This window comes from Suricata suricatta, chromosome 13 (genome assembly GCF_006229205.1).
Source record: "Suricata suricatta isolate VVHF042 chromosome 13, meerkat_22Aug2017_6uvM2_HiC, whole genome shotgun sequence".
Classification (NCBI taxonomy): domain Eukaryota; kingdom Metazoa; phylum Chordata; class Mammalia; order Carnivora; family Herpestidae; genus Suricata; species Suricata suricatta.
In genome coordinates this window covers 83,734,552-83,752,041 of record NC_043712.1, presented here as the reverse complement: position 1 = coordinate 83,752,041, position 17,490 = coordinate 83,734,552, and the positions used below count along the sequence as shown (strand labels likewise).

The 17,490-nt window shown below is 44.5% G+C and overlaps 1 protein-coding gene and 1 pseudogene across 1 annotated transcript in view; both read left to right on the top strand.

Annotated features, from left to right (window-relative positions):
* Nucleotides 1–1,774, top strand: part of LOC115276866 — a 75,676-nt pseudogene extending 73,902 nt beyond the window's left edge.
* Nucleotides 1–17,490, top strand: part of GLIS3 (GLIS family zinc finger 3) — a 430,817-nt gene that overhangs the window by 324,784 nt on the left and 88,543 nt on the right. The window contains exons 6-7 of the mRNA XM_029919687.1: nucleotides 9,292–9,453; nucleotides 13,600–13,710. Of these exons, the coding sequence (XP_029775547.1) occupies nucleotides 9,292–9,453; nucleotides 13,600–13,710 (273 nt within the window). The remainder of the gene's footprint in view (nucleotides 1–9,291; nucleotides 9,454–13,599; nucleotides 13,711–17,490) is intronic.

Genomic DNA, 17,490 nt, shown 5'->3' with positions numbered 1-17,490 from the left:
CCAAAAACAAAAAAAAACAAAAAAAAAACCAACAACCATATGTTGGTGTTGGAATTGTTTCCCACATGTTTAGATATTAAAATAGTTACATATATATTTTCCAGAAGTTCTATAGAACATTCAAATCTGGCAGAACCCATAAATACATTTTTATAGCTCTTGCAGTGTTGATTATTTGATGTCATCATGAACACTAACCGGCCCTTACCTAATTACAAGGCCTTAATGAGCTTTACTACACAAGGAAGTCTAGGAACTCAATATGCTTTTTTTTTGACAAGGCGTTCACTCTCTCCATTTCGTTTAGCATTTATTTAGCAAATAATCCGCAGTCACTTGAGTATTTGCCAAGCACTGTCCCCAGTGCTGGTAGTAAAAAATGAATAAGACTCAGTGCCTTGTCCTCAAAAAGCTTGCGGCCTAGTGGGGGAGACAAACACTCCCATTAGCGGTGCGGGCAGGGCAGTGGGCGCTGCGTGGTGGGTGTGTGGGAAGTGGCCTTGGTGCCTTGGTGAAGCGTAAAGGAAGGTGTCACAGAGGAGGTGACTCCAAGCCCCGGGACCAGGGACTAGCACACGCAGAGGCAGACGCAGAAAGGAGCATGCTGCTTAATGAAGGGACCACAGCTGGCCCGGCCTGCGGCCCAGGGTGGGGGACCCAGCGGGGCAGCGGGCCTGACTGCGCATGCGCTCGGCCTGCCTTCCGGTCCCTGTTTTTCCCCTTCCCCTTACTTTTGTTTAACTTGGCTGCCGTTTACTTCATCTGTCCCTCCCCTATCTGTCCTGAAAGACCTGAACCTTGAGCCACCTTGGAGAAAAACTAGACTTTTAGAGACTGTTTCTGACCTTAAAAAAATAGGTGAAAAATAATGCCTAAAATTCAAAGGCAGATTCCACCCCCGCCCCCCTCAGTCTCCTTACTTTAGTATATAGAAAACAATTTGGGGGTGTTGGAGCGGGCTGGGTCAGATTCCAGATTTACTCAGTCTGTCTCCTGGAATGGCCTGTGAGCGCATGGAAGGGAGCATGGGGCTCCATGTTTCTTGTATATCACCGCAGAGCTAAATATTCTACGGCATGTGCAAGAAACTCCGTATTTCCCAGTCCCTTTGAGAAGCAGGGGCTTGGTCACTTGGTACACAGACTGGCACTGAACGATTTGGAACAACTGCCTTCTGTAATACAGTCGCAAAACGTCTGAATGTTGCTTTTCGTGTACACCCGCTAGAGGTACAGTGCTTGTGTGGCCCCCTGTGTATGGAATTGTGTGTGACCCGTGGAGATGAGAAACACAGATACAAAGGAAATTAAGTAATTTGATTTCTTTTAGGTGTATTTACGCAAGACCAATTACAGGTCTTAAATATATTTGTTCTGCTGACGCGTAATCATACTGCATTTACTGAGATCTGACCGTGAACCTCGGGAACATAACAGGCTTTAGTGGATGTGTATTTGCAGATTGCATGAAATCAATGCTAATAATAACAGCAGACTCGGGCAACTTACTTACTGTTATGTTTAAACAACCCCAGACAACCTTTTTTGTTATTTGCCCACTCACAGAATCAGTATTTGCTTGGGATTATAGATTTCTGGCATTGTACTGACACACCATGAATAATATATGATACCTTATATTTGTTGACTAACTGGAGAGGGCCGTATGATCTGACTTCAATACCCGTGTTGCACTGTGGGGTTTATTCGCTTTCTGATTGCAGATACAGTGGGACGAGGTCCCATTTGTCCCCAGCAAGTTTCAGTGGTTATAAGCCAGTCACTTGATAATTTCCATAAAAATTTAATATGGTTCAAATGTTGGCACAGAAAGAACATACTTCTTTCTACATGGTCATGTGGCTTCTCGAAAACCTCGTTTTCCAATTTTGTTTTCTAAGCTGTGCCCTCATTCACTCTGCCACCCCTTGCAGAGTAGACCCTTTTGAGAATCAACTAGTACCCATCACCCACAAGGTTAAGAAGCAACGACTTGGCTTAAGCCAGTAGGAAATACATCCGTGCTGCCCACTTAGGTACAACTTTATTTAGACACATTTCTTAATCAAAACCAAGAAGCACGAGAAGCCAGGAAGCCGCATTCATAAGCTATTTAATAGATTCACTGCATTCACCAGAATAACAGGGAAAAACACAGTAACTGGGACCCCTTTATTATGGCTTCGGAAAACTTTACAGGAAGGGTTTTATATTCACTCTACACAGTTGGTAACGGGTCCAGAAGACCTGGATGAATGCGTCCCGTTGGCCACCTCAGAACGCCGGGTGAGTGGCGTGTGCTGACACCTGACTCATGAGCCCCAGGTGGGAAGTCCCTTCCCCCTCTCTGCCGCAGCCAGACCCACGGAGGCTGTTGTGGGAGATGCAGGTGCAGGTCTATTTAGATATTTGGAATCTTTGGAAAAATCAGTCCGGGGCACACTGCTTTCTCTGATGTTCCGTGGATTCTCAAATGAAGCAGGGGTAGTAACTGTACCAAGACTTGAAACCGTTTCCCAGTGAGGCCACTGTGCCTCTGGGTAGAGCCTTTGAAAAACTATAACCTCAGATATTACCTTTCAGCAACCAAGAGGAAATGCAGAAATCCCTTTTCTGTCGGTTGGGTTGTCCCATGACAGATAAGAAGGCGACTGGCCTGCAAGCATGGGGACAGTCCCAGAGCGAGCACACGTGGAGACCTCTGCGTCCTCACCCGGACCGAGCGGTCAGCAGGAAACAGTGAGAGGAGGGAGCTCCGTATGACTCAGTGTAGTGAGTGTGTGAACCAGATACCTTGAAAAAGCCTGACACATTTGAATTAGGTTCCTCTTCTCCCTTTGTATCACACTCGCTGCACACTGATGTGGTGTAAATACTCAGAATTTGCGAGAGCATCCAGTGCATTGATAAGACTGCACCGCATATAGAAACCACGGGGCAAGGTGCTGATGGCGGCTGCAGGGGAAGCAAAATCACACGGCCCTTGGGCCTCCACGGGCTTTCCGTTTTATATCTTTCTCCATTTTTTTTTTCTGACTTTTATTTTTTTTCCAGACAACACTTTCTGTGATCTTCCCACCCTAAATTTTAAAATTAGATTTTACTCGTCCACGCTTAGAAGGATGAAGCCGCCACTGTTTGGTCGTGAAAAGCTGTCCCTTTCTTTACTCTTGTATCCTTGCCCTAGTTCTTTTGTTTATTTTCTCTCTTCTTTAAAAAAGAATCTTGTAGGAGTGCCTGGGTGGCCCACTCAGTTAAGCATTCGACTTCAGCTCAGGTCATGATCTCATGGTTTGTGGGTTCAAGCCCCACTTCGGGCTCTGTGCTGACACTCAGAGCCTGGAACCTGCTTCAGATTCTGTATTTCCCTCTCTCTCTCTGACCCTCCCCTGCTCACGCTGTCTCTCTGTCTCTCAAAAATAAATTAAAAACATAAAAAAATTTTTTTTAATCTTGTTAAGATGGATATTGTTAACCTCATGACCATTTAGAAGTATCGCTCGGGACAGGTGGGGGGCACTGTCCCAGAAGGAAACTGGAAAAGCTTGGCTGGATCCCAGAAGCAGATTTCCCACCTCTGTCAGGTGTGTGAGGTGGCCCTTGGCCATCCACTCCTGCTTCGGCCCTCTCTCTCATTTACACCTTTTACAGGTATGTCCATGATTTGAGTGGACTTGAACTCTTGGTCTTCCTGTGGAAGTCACCTTAACAGTATCCATGGCATCAGAAATATTTGCTGATCTTTCCACCAGTGCCTTTAATCTCCACCGTCTTTGAGCCATAAGCAGAAAATGTAAACTAGCCATAATTCTTAGGTCCATTCCCAGAGCTACCCACACATCATAACGCAGCCATCGCTAATGGGATTAATTGGTCTTGACTGATGAAATTGTAAAAGCATATACCTCCAAGGGTCATAAACACTGAGCCTTAATTGAAATCAAATGTATATTTTAAAAAAACCTTTCCAGCATCTTAGACTCCTCTCTTTTTGGACTTTGTTGACATTAGTGATGGTATAGAAATCGATCAGGGGAGGCTTGTTGTTATTACTGCCTTGAATACAAACTGGGCTTCTTAGTACTTTAAATAGCTGATTAGGGGAAGGAGTAATATTCGACTCGATTATTGGTTACACATATGGAATAAATCCTATTTTAATGGTGTCTAATGAGCCTTTCATTTTCAGAACCTCACACAAAAGCCTCTAATAGAAAGGGAAAGTAATATTTCAAAGGTCATCTTAATGCCACTTAATGTCAACAATCTGTAATCAAGCCAATATAGACGGATGGTGATTACGGTCCAGTTGTGATCCTTTAAATATGAAATAATCTCCTAAATTAGCAAAGTGGTGTAAGCTAAGGTTCTCTGGGTTTGAGGCAATTTATCCTTCTTAATTAAAGTTTGTAACTTGAAAACGGCCTCAGAGTTAGAGGTTTTTCTCAGAGTGAGGCTTCACACGAGGCAGTATTTCTAAAACCCACGAGATTTAAAGATCTGTCACTTAGAGTTTCATGCATTGTTCTTCTGCGCTCTGTAAAGTCACCGAAATGTGCAAATGGAAAGCGATGGCTCGCCTTCCGTGCTTTTTCTCAGCAGGGGGATGTAAGGGCTGCTAGAAACTGGAAAGTCTGGATGGTCAGGAGGCCACTGAGGGAGCCTTTAGGCAATAACCTACAGCCACCTGGGTGTCTCAGTCAGTTAAGTGTCCAACTTCAGTTCAGGTCATGATCTCGTGGTTTGTAAGTTCAAGCCCCACATTGGGCTCTGTGCTGACAGCTCAGAGCCTGGAACCTGCTTTTGATTCTGTGTCTTCCTCTCTCTCTGCTCTTCCCCTGTTCATGTTCTGTCTCTTGCTTAAAAAATTAAATAAACATTAAAAAAAATTTTTTTTAAAGGAAGCATTCATCTGCCTGGCTGCAGATTCAGAAGTCAGGAATTTTTAAGACTCTCTAGTACAAGCTTGGAATTCTGAAATCTTGTGCCGTCTGCTTTGTGACCAGAGATCACCCAGCCTTCTCCCCACAACAGAGATGGTCCCTTCCAGGCCAGGGCTGCTCCTGGGTCACGTAGCTTTCGCCCGGATTAGAAGTGGGTGGATCCTGCAAGATGCTTTACTTCTGTCAGGAGATTTTCCAAAGCAAGTCAACAGTGGTTACGATGTGAATGCATTCACAGATAGAGAGTCAGAATCTCCTGGAGGGTTTATCAGTACTCAGATGGCTGGGGCTCCACCCCAGGGGGTCTATTCTGTACGTCTGGGTGGGGCTGGGAATTTTTATTTATTTTTAATGTTTTTAATGGTTATTTTTGGGAGAGAAAGAGAACAAGCAGGGGAGGGGCAGAGAGAGAGGGAGACAGAATCCAAAATAGGCTCCAGGCTCTGAGCTATTAGCACAGAGCCCTACGCAGGGCTTGAACCCACGAACTGTGAGATCCTGACCTGAGCTGAAGTCGGACACTTAACCGACTGATTCATATTTCTGACACATTCCCAAAGCACTGGGATGCTGCTGGTTCCCGCAGCGCCTCTCTGAGAATCCCTGCTCAGGGTCCATCAGTATGTAAGCTGTTGCTTCCATCTTCCCACAAGTCAAGTTTAAGTTTCATTCATCCGGTTCCTCCCAGTGCCAAACACACGTAGTGCCGTTCTCAGAGGGCTTGCCCAGAATTTGCTGGAGACAAAGAAGGAAGGTTATTTACATGTAATTAACGAGCATATATCAGACCCCTGTCCCACCCCCACTCCCTCCCACATTACCATCCTGTATTTGTCTTTCTTTTGCATTCTGTATTTCCTCCTTCTGCTGTCCCCTTGGATTCTGAGAGTTTGTTTTTCTCTTGTCTTCTTGCATGCTGCCTCGAACCACAGGGAACCTCAGGCTTGGTGGTCTGATTCTAGCAACCCTACGGCCAGTCCAGGAAGAGAGGACCGGAGAGAGTAGTCTCTTGGTCAAGTTTGGCGTAAGGCTGTCATGAGCAGGCAGGTGGTACTTTGGACCTTAGATGTCAGGATGGACCTTGTACTTTAGGAAACTTGATGAGAAAGCATTTGGTGAAACCCAAGGAAAACAGTCTTTGTGTGGTCCTTGCTTTTCTAGGTTTAGATGTTCATTCACAAACAAAACTCACTCATTAAAGATTTAGAAAATATGAAGGAAAAAAAAGGAATAACAACATCATAGTAAGGAAAAAGGCATCCATTTGCCGAGACACCGAAAGCATCCCTTTTTGGAATATTTTGTAACAGTCTTTTATAGTTCTATCTAATTGTTAGTTTATTTTTACTGTATTTGCATTTAACCGAATTTATAAATCTAGGGGTAAAATTGCCCTGAGGGAAAGGAAATTCTTGTGTTGAATTACAGGGTTATTCTCATAATGAATGCTAATGACTCATTACAAAATGGTTTGCCGTCAAGTCTCATCCGGACACCATTAGACAGTGAACGGCACCCCCTTCCTCTTCTGGCAGAATTATTGGTGTGGCGAGTTCGATCAGGTGTGTGCCCTCCGCTGGCCGTGACGCGCTGGGTGCTGGGACCCCCAAGGAGGCATTTGTCAGGCTCTCAGTACCTGACTCGACTGGTTTGGGGTTCATGATTTCAGGTGATTTGTTTTAAAGCAAGAGTGAGTGGGTGGTATATGTTGTCAGCCCCTGAGTCTGGGAAATTGCCTTTCTCTTGCCTTTATTCATACAGTCCCGTGGGGGCAAACCCCTTCACTGCTACCCTTTCCCCTGAAAATGCTATAAGGCTTTTGCGGGTGCAGCAGACACTGTTACCTTCCAGCCTCTCTTCCTGCCAAGGAGACATCCTAGACCAGCTGCATTTTCATGATTTTGTGGATAATCTTGTGGTTGTCATTTGCTTTCTGGGCGCCACAGTTTCCTCATCTTTGCTCTTTAAACAAGGTCAGGATGTTCTGAGATGCAAGTCACTTGTCACTCCTGTCCTCGGAAGGCTGCGAGGCGCTCCGCCCTAGTCACGGCTTCTGTTAGTCATAATAGTGATCCCTTGATTTTCACTGGGTGTTTTACTGGACCTTTCACAGGAGAGAGCATAGAAACACCGGTCTAACATCCAGCTGATGTGCGATCAGGCAGACGGTCTGAATTAGTTCTAGGACGTGTTTGAGATCCCTCTAATTGCTGTGCGGCAGGTGGGGGGGTCTTGTGTGTCTGGTGCTTGGAGAAACCTCATTCACCTGTTCTGAAGTGGTCCTGCATCCCCCCTGCCGGTGCCTCAGCAATGCAGCCTTCTCTCTGACCAGCATCTGGGACGATCAGACAAGAGGGTGGGGGCCAGGGTCCCCTGGGTCTGGGTCTGCACCCTGGAGCTGGCTCCAGAACAGCGTCGGTCCTACAAAAGAGCCTTGCGAGATACTAGACTACAGGCTTGAGGGGTCCGTGACCACAGGCTCATCTCAGACCCCAGAACGGTCCACCAGGTGACTTCCAGCACTTTGATCCAAGTCGTCATTCAGAAAGAACCTTAAAAACAAGGTTTGATCAGGAGCGACCTCCTAGCCATGAATTTGGGGTCAACATTGAGCCCCTTTATTCTCAGACTTGAGACCCACTTGAAAACCCACAAATAAGCCACTGAACTCCTGTTTCCGTCCCGAGCAGTGTCATCATATGCCTTCCACTCTGTTGAAAAAGCAGTGGCTTCATCAGCAAATCCTCTTCTGTTCGGGCTAAATTTATTTTTATGTGAAATCGAAATCAGGAAAACACCAAACTTATTTTAAGCAAAATATCAAAATTGAAATAAACCAACATATGTCTGTGAAACATGTATAACTCTCAATCAAGCACAAGTGCAACTTTCATAAATTTCTTAAAATACTCCTGCATGCAAAATCTGGACGGCTTCAATAGCTCAAGTTGTGACATGTGTGCTTGTCCTTTCTTTTCAGTTCATCCTTCACTTAAAGGTGAAACCTCAAATAACCAGAGCCTGGCCAGCTCTGACCGTCCCTTCCCAAACAAGGGACCCCATGCTCCCCATCTCTCGTAATAAGTGAGAGAACCAAGGAATCCTTTAAAAGGTCGTATGGTAACGTTGAGTAACACCTGCTGGTTTTGAATGGAAACCACCTTGAACTTAACCTTCTGTTCCCCTATTCTGTCCTTTGCTCTATCCCCCCACATTCCTCTCTGAGAAATAAGGTTTCTTGATTGCTTGAAACACACGAGGCTTTGTTCTGATACCTTTTCCATATTTCCACGTTTCCTTTGCAGTGGGAACTCAAATGGGACTCAAGTTGTCAAAGTGGCATCAGTATTCTGAGGCGTGGTGGCAGAGACAGAGTCCGAGGGGATATGCCCACCTTACATTTATGCCTCATTTACAGGCTTTCTCTTACACGTTCTGTTAGATGACCACTTCCGGACTGGGCTCCCTTTGAGCCTCTTAGCTAAGAGCTGTTCTTATACCCACAGAAGACATGGAGCAAATGGTACCGTCAATAACTATTATTGACAAACCAATAAAGCATTTCTTGAAATCTCCAGCCTTTTCTTTTCAATTCCTCTCTTCATGAACTAGGTAACAACATTTCTTAGAAAAACAAAAATAAGTAAAACTATCCCTTTATTTGGAGAACGTTCCCAGCGCTTAAATGAATTGTATTCCAGCTCCTCTTTTAAAAGCATGCTAAGAAGACTTCATGGCATGAGGCTTGGCATCACAGTGGACGTTAGCAGACTCACTCTTTGGGGAGTTGAAAACCTCCTTAAGGTAGTTCAGGAAGTTTATGACCATTAACGATTCCAAGGAACCATGCCATTTTCATCTTGATGCTCATCCCTGGCTCACCTTGATTCTCATACATCACTTTGATTTTTTTCTGTTGTTGTTAGTTTATTAGTTGTCAAAAGTTTCTTCCTTCCTGGTTCCTTCCATTTAGAGCAATTTGGAAATGGAAAAGTGTGTTAATTTTTTCATAAGTCTTTAAGACACGCATTACTGTATTTTTATTAACTGTGCCAGATGGTTCACAGCAAATTTTCTCTGACATAAGTAATCACAGAAATCAGGTTGGGACCCAGATCTGGTATGGAAAGTGGCATGTATATTAGTGGAAAAATGCAGGTCACATAAATATGTGGATATTTTTAGAAGTAATATTTGTTACTGTTTGGATTTCATTTTATTTTATTATTTTTGTGTTTTGGTTTAGGCTAAATACACACTCAGGACCTTCTTTTTTCTCCCTTTCCTGTCCCCCAGACCCAAACATTCAAGCTGCTTCTCAACAGCTGAAACTCGTTTTCTCTTTGCAGTTTGAAGGTTGCAAGAAGGCCTTTTCAAGGCTTGAGAATCTCAAGATCCACTTGCGGAGCCACACAGGCGAGAAGCCTTACGTGTGCCAGCACCCCGGCTGTCAGAAGGCGTTCAGTAACTCCAGCGACCGCGCCAAGCACCAGAGGACACACGTGGACACTGTAAGGACGGCAGGGGCGTTCGGGCGTCCAGCCCCGGGCCCCGGTGTGGGGGAGCCCTGCGTGATGGGGGGGCGGTGACGGTGTTTGCTTTACGGTCTGTGGGTGACAGGGACAATGCCAAGGCAGCAGCGGAACCTTGGCAAATCCAGAAGGGGCCCTGCCCGGCTCTCTTCCTCATTTTTCTGTAGTCACAGGTGACCCTAAATATTACAGCCGCCCGAGACAGAGGGCTTCCTTGATTGCCTGTGTGTCCTAAGCAGAGACATTTCAGGGGCTGTCACATTGCAGATTTTAGTACACAAAACGACTATGAGGATTGGGCCTTATTAAATGTCAAGATGCTAAAATAGAAAATATTTAATATTGCTAGATGGGAAGATGTTTTTTTGTTCTTTACCTTGGTTCTTTTCTTTTTCTTTTTTTTATTTTTAAGAGACAGAGACAGAGCATGAGCAGGGGAGGGGCAGACAGGGAGACACAGAATCGGAAGCAGCTCCAGGCTCTGAGCGGTCAGCACAGAGCCCAACCTGGGGCTCGAACTCACGAATCGTGAGATCAGGACCTGAGCCGTAGCCAGCCGCTTAAGGGACTGAACCCCCCCAGGCTCTTTTGCCGTAAGAACGTTGAGACTGGCATGGTCACTGGGTGACGCTGGCCTTTCGCTTTAGAGAAATCACCTGGCATTTTCACCTTCAGGTGATCTGCAACGAATCCGAGGGTCTCTCCCCAGGGTTAAGCTGCCTCACGCCTCCGGTGTGTTAACAGCCACAGATCCAGGGGCAGAACCCCTGGGAGAACGATGGGCGGCCATTATTTCGCCTTAACTCTCTCAGTGCCGCAACGTTCTGCTCCTTTTCTGAGGCTCCTTTATTTTCTCAGTTCTGTCGATTGTCCTCTGCGTTTCTCCAGTTCTGGGGCCACGTAGACTCCGTGCAGTTTCACTGCACTCAACAAATCCATCGGGATGGACGTCTCCTACACACCACAGATCTCTTATCCCACGTTCTTGCAAATAATATATTCATGACAGTACTTTTTCAGTGTTAACATTCCGATGCCTATTATTAAACTGCACCAGAATTTGAATTTTGAAAAGATACTGTTATTTCTACACACCTTCTCATACATATTTAAGATTCTTCGGCTGTTACAGTTGACATATTTATTAAATTTTATATTAGTCTCTATTAGTCATATTGATAGAAGTCATTTTAGCTATATGTCACATAACCTTTCTAAACAGAATTATCTCCTAATATACATAAACGTGATGGTTTGCCTGGTAAATGGCTGAAACATAATTAGAGTGACACACGGGTGCGGGATAGCCCTGTTCTGCTCTAGCTGAATTGAATTCTGTGATCTTAGGACCACCAGAGTGGAATACTAAATGAATAAATTTGGTGAATAGCAGGAGTTTTCAAAGGTAGAAATAGGGAAAAAAAAGAATAAATTATGTTAAAATGCCCTATTTTGTATGTCTAAAATGGTCTTGGTAGAATCTAATAAATTTTCCAATTTGTCATTAAACTTTATCATGGAAGAATGAGCATTCACGAGACAAGATTGTCTCGAGAAATTGCCTCCACTCGAGCTGGTGCTTTGTAAGAACTATTGTAAGTCTGAGTGTTCGGCTTCACAATACCCTTCTTTACTTGGAGCTAATTTTAGCTAATCAGACTACGAGCATTTTCTAAAATCATTTTGGAATTTTTTTTTTTAAATTACTTTTTAAAACTTTTGAGGAAAGCTACCACAGATCATAATTTCATGATTCAGTTCAATGCAGTAGCTTTTAAAACCCAGCGATTTTTATTTTTTCTTAATACCTCTCTCTTAAGTCTTTCAAAAGCATCGTTCTTCCTTTAAGGTGCACACCTACCTCCTGTTTAAATTTTCATTGCATTAAATGAACTGGTAAGTTCTTTTTAAACCGTGCAGAAATTAAGCATTTGTTTTAAAAAGCAAACTGTATCGGCTTGAAGAATGTATTATTTAAATTTAGGTCTCCATTTCCTTTCATTAAGCACTCCTTATGCTAATGCTGTCAAAATTTTGGATAAAGTATCTTTCTTCCACTCAGGGGATTCTTATAGGAAAATGATTTTTGCCAAGTTCAAAATTCTAACCCTGAAAAGTTTTATTAACTTATTGCTCCGTTAGCATCTTACGTCTAAACAGGGGAAATGATTTTACAGCGCACATGGAAAATATAGTTTAATAAAGTATAGCATGCCATTTAAAGCTTAGGTAACCTGAGATCAAATTACCAGTAACCCGTACCCCACAGACCGGCCCCTGACATGGCTATTTTGGCTTACCGATCCCAGGGGGCTCACAGGGGAGAGAGGCAAGCCCAGCTGGGAAGGATGGGGAGATGTTTCAAGAACATCTCAAAATCAAATACAAAATGACATTACCCATTCCTTTTCTTTTCAACCCAAATATTAGTGACCATGTCTAATAATAATGTGATTGGTTTATAGAACGTGTTAATGTTCTCAAAGTTTTTTTTTTTACACGCATCATCTCCTCTCATGCTCAGAATGCAAGTTTACGAGGTCACAACATGACTAATAAAGATATTCGCTGGGTGCTCCCCGAAAGCCAGGGCAAGGTCGGGAAGGCTATGGCAAGACCCCTGTGCGAATCCAGAAGGGATGCCCAGGTGAAAGAAAGCCTTTGTTTACCCGAGGGAGACTCGTGGGCTAGTGGCTTCAGCCCACGTTGGCTCCCCATTTGCACCCCTGGCATACGGAGAGCGGGGTTCATCCGTTGCTCATTGTTAGCGTGCCTGTATGTAATGCAGAGCCCAGCACGCCATGACACCATAAGACCTGTTGGGGGATTCAGTCAGTCAGTCAGGATCAGAGACATGAGACTTAGACTTCAGATTGGGAGTGCCAAACTAAATTTTATCTTCATGACTTTACCTTGTGTTTGGAATCAAAAATGGGAAAAACAAAAAAGCGAAGCATAAACATGGCTCCCAGCGGGGCATATTGTGCCTGTGCATGACGAACATGTACATGAAAACAGGAGCCAAATATAAACCATTAAAAAAAATCTGAATTTTTTTTTTCCCTTTTGGTCAATACAAGAGCAGGTTCCTAAAGTGAGGATCCTATTTGAGGGACACAGTTTCACTTTTCCTCCTTACATTTCAAATCATGTGGGCACAACCCCAATTAATGTCCCCTACTGAGGTCCAAAGTTGGTGAGTGACTATAAGCTGTGACTTCCACGGTTTATCTTGTGATTTCTTATTTTAGTTCTCCGGGTGAACAGCGAGTTCCACTTTATTTCATAACTTAAAGGCCATGCTCTCAAGCCCTTGCTATCACTGCTGTTATTAGAACAGGAATAGTTGCTAGACTTTGAATGGATGTATAGTGTGCTCCCATCCATTCATCCATTCCTCATAATTGTGTATCAATCACCAGGGGTGCAAAAACTAAAACGATCCTAGACTCAGCCGTAGGCTCTATACCGCACATCTCAGGAGCCTGGGTGTTGGAAGTAGCCAAAACTTGTGTTCTCATTACACTCAGCCGCGGGCTTGTGCGTGTAACCCCGCTATGCACTGAGCCCCCTGTGGTAAGCTCAGTGTTTCTCTGGCTGAGTTTGCATGTGTCTGTTGTTCGACACCTACAGTCTCTGGCTCACTTTTCACTAACACTCCCTTTTCATTCTCTCCTTCTCTTTCTGAATCAGGTTTCCTCTGAAACATTCCCAGTCTTTTCTGGACTTTTCTGCAGCTTCTTTATACCTGAACTCTTAGAGAATGTGTGTTTCCTAGTTTCTGACAGTGCCCGAGATTGTTTTCAGGGGAACATAACTGTAAGTATGACTAGAGATGCTTGCTAATGCTTTCCACATCCAGAAATGCCACAAGAGGTTCTGGGGGAAGAGCGCACCCCTCATGTGGTCTCCTCGTTTCTAGAAAAGTTGACTCTCCCCTTTGCCTTGATGCAAACTTACTGGGCTTTCTAATTAAAACGCATAAGTGTTGCCTAGCGTTTCGCATCAGGCAGTTGGTCACAGTTCGTGCTCTGAAGTCAGTAGTCTTGAGTAAATCTTCCCCGGTCACCTTTATGATTTAACTACAGCTGTTGTTGTTGTTGTGTTTTTTTCTTTCTCATTTAGAAACCTTATGCTTGTCAAATTCCAGGATGCACCAAACGCTACACAGACCCAAGTTCCCTAAGAAAGCATGTGAAGGCACATTCTTCCAAAGATCAACAAGCGAGAAAAAAGGTAACTTTAAAAGAGACTATATCCAGCCAGGAAAGGCACATTTAAGTTGCTCCCGGAGCCCTGGGGCCTCGTGCAGGGCGCTGGGACTCTGATCCTTCTCAAGGTACTTTCAGGCATTAGACTCTTCGGAGGGGCACATCTTCTCCAAAGTAGAAGCGGTGCTGTGGTTTGCGTCGCTCACATGACCTGATAGGAATGTCTGGGGAGGGCTTGTATCATAAAAATCAGAGGAAATTAGTGAAAGTCACCTAACCAGAGAGTAACAAAAGGCTTTTATGGAAATTAAGTCCAAATAGCTAAAGAAAATTGAATTGGGAAAAGCAGCACAACAAAGACCCTTTCTGGAGATAAGTGCTTTTTCATAAAATATCAATTGGCCAAAACCCTGTGAGTTCTGATGGAGAAGGTAGGTGTATCTCTAGGATGAGTAAGTACAGAGCATCCTCCCCACCCCCGTTAAGCTTAGAAAAAAACATGCTTCTTAATAGGTGCTGTGTATGGAAATCTGAGAGGGGAATTGAATCTAAAATGACTTTGATATCAGTGAGGAATTAATGTGGCTTTTTCAAAGCACAGAGAAATCATAGTGTTTCGGATTTTGGAGAAATGTTAAAGATCAACCATCCAATCTCTCTCTCGCTTTCGCTCTCCCTCCCGCTCCCTCTCCCTCCCTCCCCCTCCCCCTCCCTCTCCCTCACTCTCCCTCTCTCTCTTGACCTCACTAGATCTCCAGCAAGTGGTTGGCCCCGTGGTGACAAGGAGCTTAGCAGCTTTTGAGTCACTTCCCAATAACTGAGTTTCTAACTTTTGGGACCAACCAGTACCTTCTGACCATGGCAGAAAACCACCTTGAGCTGACCTTAGCTTTCTGAGTGTCTCATTTGTGTTGAGATGGTGCCTGATTCATTTAAGAGCCCTTTGTAATTTAAGAGAAGTTTAAGATTCAATTTACTCTGAGTCGTTTAGCCCCATGATGTGACTGAACCCCGTGGCCCTGGCGTTCAGGTCACCGTGGCTTCTGGTTCACTAGAATTGTGCATTCTTTCCTGGTTTATGAAGATTTAATGCTTTTATGCTGGGAAATGCTGTGTAGTCTCTTTTTACTTGAGGTTTTTCTTCCTTGAGAGGTGTTAGCACAATGCCATTTGAAGGCTCTTTATGGAAAGAATTTGACCTCTTCCCTGTGAATTAGAAAAACGCCCAGTTGGAAGGATTTGATAGAGACCCTTGATTGTACACATACCCACTCTTGTAAGTCAGTTGTTAAAATCGGTTTTTTTTTTCTGTAAGTGTCTTCTATTGGAGTAAACTGACAACAGATGATCATTCAACATGCACTGAAGATGGTCCTATATGGTAGAACAGTAAGGAGCTGCTAAGTGAATTAATAACATAAAGTTGGAAGGCGGGTGCTTCGTGTTTGGACAACACCAACGTTCATACCATGTTGCAGGGCCGCAGTCTACGGGCTTTTGCCATTATCTCTGTGTATGTCTTGTGAACTTGAAGTGAAAAGTTGTCTTTGTTTAAAAAACAAAAACAAAACAGGGGCACCTGGGTGGCTCAGTTGGTTAAGCATCCCAACTTCAGCTCAGGTCCTGATCTCCCAGTTCATGATTTTGAGCCCCGTGTCAGTCTCTGTGCTGACAGCTCAGATTCGGATTCTGTGGAGCCTGCTTCGGATTCTGTGTCTCCCTCTTTCTCTGACCCTCCCCTGCTTGTGCTCTCTCTCTTTCTCTCTCTCTCAATTAAAAATAAATAGACATTAAAAAAATTTTTTTAAACACAAACAAAACAAAAACATTCTAGTAAGTTTTTCCTCCTAAATCTGACTATCCACCTCCTAAGGTATCTGAAATGTGAGGGGTTTAGCGTATGAGGAAATCTATCCTCAGACTGGAGGGCACCTTCACGGAGAGTGACACCTGCCGCAGACATGAGGGCACGTAGGTCTGCATCCAGACAAATAAACGCCACATTTGACACTCTGCTTAAGAAGGTCACCTAGGTTGACAGTAGGTATGGAAACATAATGAGATATTTTCAGGGATTATTAATTAATTGGTTTCTCTTGTTCAAACGTGGTCTGTCTCAGCCTCCATATAAAGGAAGCATCATTTGGACTGTGTGAAAGATCCTTGAAGCACTCATTTAACAAATGGAAACCAGACCCTGAGTCTACAAAGTAGAAATTGATGGACAGTTTGTGTGGCCTTCAGCAGTGGGGCTGGGTCACAGAGGTTCAAGGAGCAGTATTATAGCCTAACATCAGATACTGTGGTTTTCCCTTCGTTTTGTTTTATGTAACATGAGGTACTCTGTCTGTAGTGACTTACTGGAGGCGCCCCCTGTTTTCCTGCAAACGGGTGAGCTGATTTTCCTGCCTTTCACTGCCCAGACCTCAGTGACTTGTCTTTTCAATGTGAAGATTTTTGAAATCTGTTCTGAATCAGTGACAACTTATTCTGTGGAAATTAAAATGATGAAAGTTGCTCCATCCAATAAAAAGAGGAAATGCCACTCCCAGGAGAAGCCGCGTGAATAAACCTGAAATCCGCCAATCCACGTTTTCAGACCTTGTGCTGCTGTACTGGTGTGTAATACTTACACCGTGTACAACGTTGTTACTAGACCTTGGAGAGATTCTAATTGCTAACTCACATCAGTGCTTGGCATTTGAAATATTTCCTGGCAGCAATAATAAAATTAAAAAAAAAAAGAAGTAAGAAACAATAAACCTTTTAAGGCAGAATTAAGATTATTTACGACTTTAATTAAAAATTGAAAACTGGCGTCATTTCAAAAAAGCCTTTACAAAAAATGTGAATTCATCAAAAATAACCATAGAAATTCCAAGGTGATAAAGGCACAGCAGAGTAATGGCCCCAGCCCTAGGGAATTGTTTTGTTGAAAAGAATAAAACCCTTTTCTGTCACACCCTGTTAGTCATGGACTTGGTTAATATACCCGCCTGCCTGCTTCCTCTAATCCTCTTTTTAACCTCCCCCTAGACACTAAATGACATTATTTTGGTCTTAACGTTGCCGGCTTTATGAGGCCCTACTCTGAAATTCGGGCCAGTGAGGAGGCTCCCCGAGCCCTAAGACCGATGTTGATCACACGAGGCCCCGTGAGCGACGTCCTGGCCACGGGCATGTGGCCCTTCCCCGCACCTGTTGGATCCTACTGAAAACCCAGAACCTGCAGTCTTAGCTAAATACTATTCAAGCCACGAAGGAAAAAAAGGAGAAGGGGGAGAAGGGCCAGGTGAGGCTCTTCTGCAAAGGAGTTGGGATAATTGGGCTCATTGCCCGCAGAAGGGAACCTTCCTCTTTGCCTAGCGTGTGCGCACCCACCCACTCCATCAGCCGAGAGCAGCCTTCTTCCACGGACGCGCCTTCCAGATCTCGGGTCCATTGCATAGAGGCTCCTCGGAGAAGTGAGGAGCGAGCCGCGCAGGCCCCGGCGACGGTCTCGGTCTCGGGCGAGAAGAGAGTGCAGCCTGCAGAGCAAAAGGCGGAGTCTGGCTTCAGTCCTGCCCGCTCCTGAGGGGCACAGCAAGAGAAAGCCAGGCAGTGAGCCACTTGAAACTTTCCCCAAGGCTGTGAGCTTTATCAGAATGTTTCATGTGCACCCTGGTCGTGGCATAAGTGGTGGGGGGGGGGTTTCCCTTCACCTCTGGCTTGTCCTCCAAAGGGACTTTTTAAAGTGAACGCGGAAGAATGCGGGGCCAGAAGTCCGATGGCGTGGACGGTCCTCCGCCTCGCAGCTCCGGGGAGA